Raw genomic sequence first — 3,116 nt, forward strand, 5'->3', positions numbered from 1 at the left:
TGCATATGAGAGTGTACTGAAATAATACAGCTAATTCTTAAGATCTGGGGTGTCATAAAGCCTGAGATTACAGTCCCAAAATAGAAGGGTTTTCAAAAAGCTCCTGAAATAAAGAGATAAACAAACTGTATATTATTGTATCCTTTATGCCCCCAACTTGTAGAAAAAGTCATAAAATTAATTTAGCATTTGCTAATCAAAATTTATTTATGAAGGAGAGCACTGTTAATAGGAGAATGAAATCTGATCAACAAATATTTACCAAGTACATTCAAAATGCCATCATTCAAAAAAAATGCCATCATTCATCTTAGGGTATATGTGTCTTAGGAGAGATTGAAGTTTTGAGACATATTCAACTGGAAAATCAAATCCATGAGATCAGCAAAAGTGAGCTTCTGATTTAAATAAAAGTGACAGCTATCATTGTGAGAAAAATGTTGCTCTACTGAAAAGTTTCCCAAGAGCTTGTTTCATGTCCCTGTTCCTTAGGCTGTAGATAAAGGGGTTCAGCATGGGTGTGACCACTGTGTACATGAGAGCTACAATAATGTCCTTGTCAATGAAATTGCTCAATGTTGGAAAAAGGTACTGCCCAAATATTGCCCCATAGTACAGAGACACCACAGAGAGGTGGGAGCCACAGGTGGACAAGGCTTTGCAGATGCCCTTGGATGAAGGGATTCTCAGGATGGTGGCCCCAATGCGGCCATAAGATACTAGGATACATACAAATGGCAGGGTAATGACCACCACCCCTGCTGTGAACATGACCAACTTATTGACAAAGATGTCTGAGCAGGACAGCTTGAGCAGGGCAGCTAGGTCACAGAAGAAATGGGGGATGGTGTTAGCAGCACAGAAGGATAACCGGGTCAAGAGGAGGGTGTGGCACAGTGAGCTGGCACAAGACAGGATCCAGGACACAGCCACTAGTAAAGCACACAGTTCTTCCCTCATGATGGTGGTGTAGTGAAGAGGGTGACAGATGGCAACATATCGGTCATATGCCATTGATGTAATAAGGAAGCTGTCCAGGTCAGTGAAAACTATGAAAAAATACATTTGTGAAATGCACCCTGTATATGGGATGGATTTGTACTTAGTCTGCATGTCCACCAACATCTTAGGGATGGTGACAGATGAAAAGGAGACATCAGTGAGGGCCAAGTGGCTGAGAAAGAAGTACATGGGCGTGTGCAGGCGAGCGTCCAGCCTGATGAGCAGGATGATGAGCAGGTTTCCCAGCACCGTGGTCAGGTACATGCCCAGGAACAGGGCGAAGAACACGCCCTGCTCCTCGGGCCGGATGGGGAGTCCTTGCAGGAGGAACTGGGACACGCCACTCTGGTTCTCAGGCCTCATGCTGCACTTGTGTCTGCTGGGGATGAAGAATGGTTGAGAGTATTAAGGACTTTGAAATAACCATTTATAGCAGTCATATGAAAATATTTTTTATTTCAGATCCTGGGAAACTTGTTCTGTTTCTTATATGTTTCTTATATATTGGCACATAAGGGAATTAGAAAAATTGTTGATGAGGGAATGCTAATGAGAGCCAGCTTTTCTAGGTTCACAGAGAAAATAGAATTCTTGTGTCTATGGCACTGAGGACCAGATCATGGAATATGATGTCTCAGCCAGGTTATTGCCCCAAGTATGCTCTGTGGTGAGCACTCCAAATCATCAACCATGGCATAGCCACCTTTAGAAGGCTTGACTTCAATACCCATTGTTAAATTGCAGGTGAGAGGTGAACTTTTCAAGTAAAAGGATGCAAAGAAAGGTATTGTATTCTTTCAAGAAAACTCATCAATGTACATACATTTTTATTTATTTCAATTCAGTAAAGGATCCTTAAGATACTCTGGATTATGTTAATTCATTCTCCCCAGTGCAGTGAGGAAGATATTTTGGAAGTGTAAGAGGCCTTCCTGAAACTCCTGGCTTAACCACCTAAACAGTTCGGGAATGCTTAAAATCTGGCTGTCTACGCCTGGTTTTCTATGTCAGGATCAAAGCAAGTAGAAGTGCCTTCTTGAAAGACTCTGCTTCCCTGTATCTCTATCTTTACTTCTTGGGTTGCTTTTCTTTTTTTTTTTTTTACCTTTCTTTCTTTCTTTCTTTCTTTCTTTCTTTCTTTCTTTCTTTCTTTCTTTCTTTCTTTCTTTCTTTCTTTCTTTCTTTCTTTCTTTCTGTCTTCCTGTCTATTTCTTCACTTTATTTTTCTCTCTTTTTTCTCCTTCCTCCCATCTCACTCTCTCTGCCTCTGTATCCTCATTCTTCCATTACTCTGTGTCTCTTTTCTCCTCCATGCCAGAATCAGCTCTCTAATTCTTCCTCTTGTATACCTATTTAAAAAAACCTATATATTGCTGAGAAAAAGCAATGCTCATTCCATTTTTAATACTGATCTTACCTTCATTTATGATTCAGTGTTTGGTGGGTAAGTGTGTCCAGAGGTTCTCTTTAGGGAACCTAAATATCAGCTTCCAAGGTCCTCGACATTTCCTGAGCATCCAAAAGAAAAGCTACGAGCTCAGACTCTCACTTCTGCCTACCTGGCCTAGATCTATGAACCAAAGAGTATAACTAACCAAGGAGAGAACCCTAGGGGGTAGGGAGCAGGACTTGTAATTTCCTGTTAAAGACATCCATCAGACTTGGATTAATTGCCCAACGTTCCCCCTTGGTTCCTTTGGAAAACATGTCCTGTGAGAGCAATGTTGTGCTGGGAAACTTAGAGAATGAGCCCATAGAGGTCTCGAGGCGCTGCTTTCCCAGCCTTAACCACACTTTGGCAGAGGATGAACTCCGGAAAGGTTAAAAAACGAGAATTACGGACTCCGACCAGATCCAAATAGAAAGCCAGGCGACTGAATGGCCTCTGAGAATTTAGGTAGAACCCTATCCCACTCAAAGGGATCTCACTGGGCACCTACCCACCAGGTAACCCAAAGGAAATGACTATGTTTCTTCTCCCTGGTGATCATTGTGAAATACAAAGTGGAAGGAGGCTTGAATAGTCATATTTTTTTTGGAGGTTTTATTCCTTTTTTGACAAACTTTGGTTTGGTTACATCAAGTAAAAGTAGTTTTCAAGGAAGAAAGAAAAG

General features: G+C 41.5%; 1 protein-coding gene across 1 annotated transcript; it reads right to left on the reverse strand.

Annotated features, from left to right (window-relative positions):
• Positions 1-423: 423 nt before the first annotated feature.
• On the reverse strand, positions 424-1,365 carry LOC109378520 (olfactory receptor 1J2). The gene has a single exon (XM_019634874.1). The coding sequence runs from the start codon at positions 1,363-1,365 to the stop codon at positions 424-426; it is 942 nt and encodes a 313-aa protein (XP_019490419.1).
• Between the last annotated feature and the right edge of the window lie 1,751 nt (positions 1,366-3,116).

This window comes from Hipposideros armiger, unplaced genomic scaffold, assembly GCF_001890085.2.
Source record: "Hipposideros armiger isolate ML-2016 unplaced genomic scaffold, ASM189008v1 scaffold_2089, whole genome shotgun sequence".
NCBI classification, from domain to species: domain Eukaryota; kingdom Metazoa; phylum Chordata; class Mammalia; order Chiroptera; family Hipposideridae; genus Hipposideros; species Hipposideros armiger.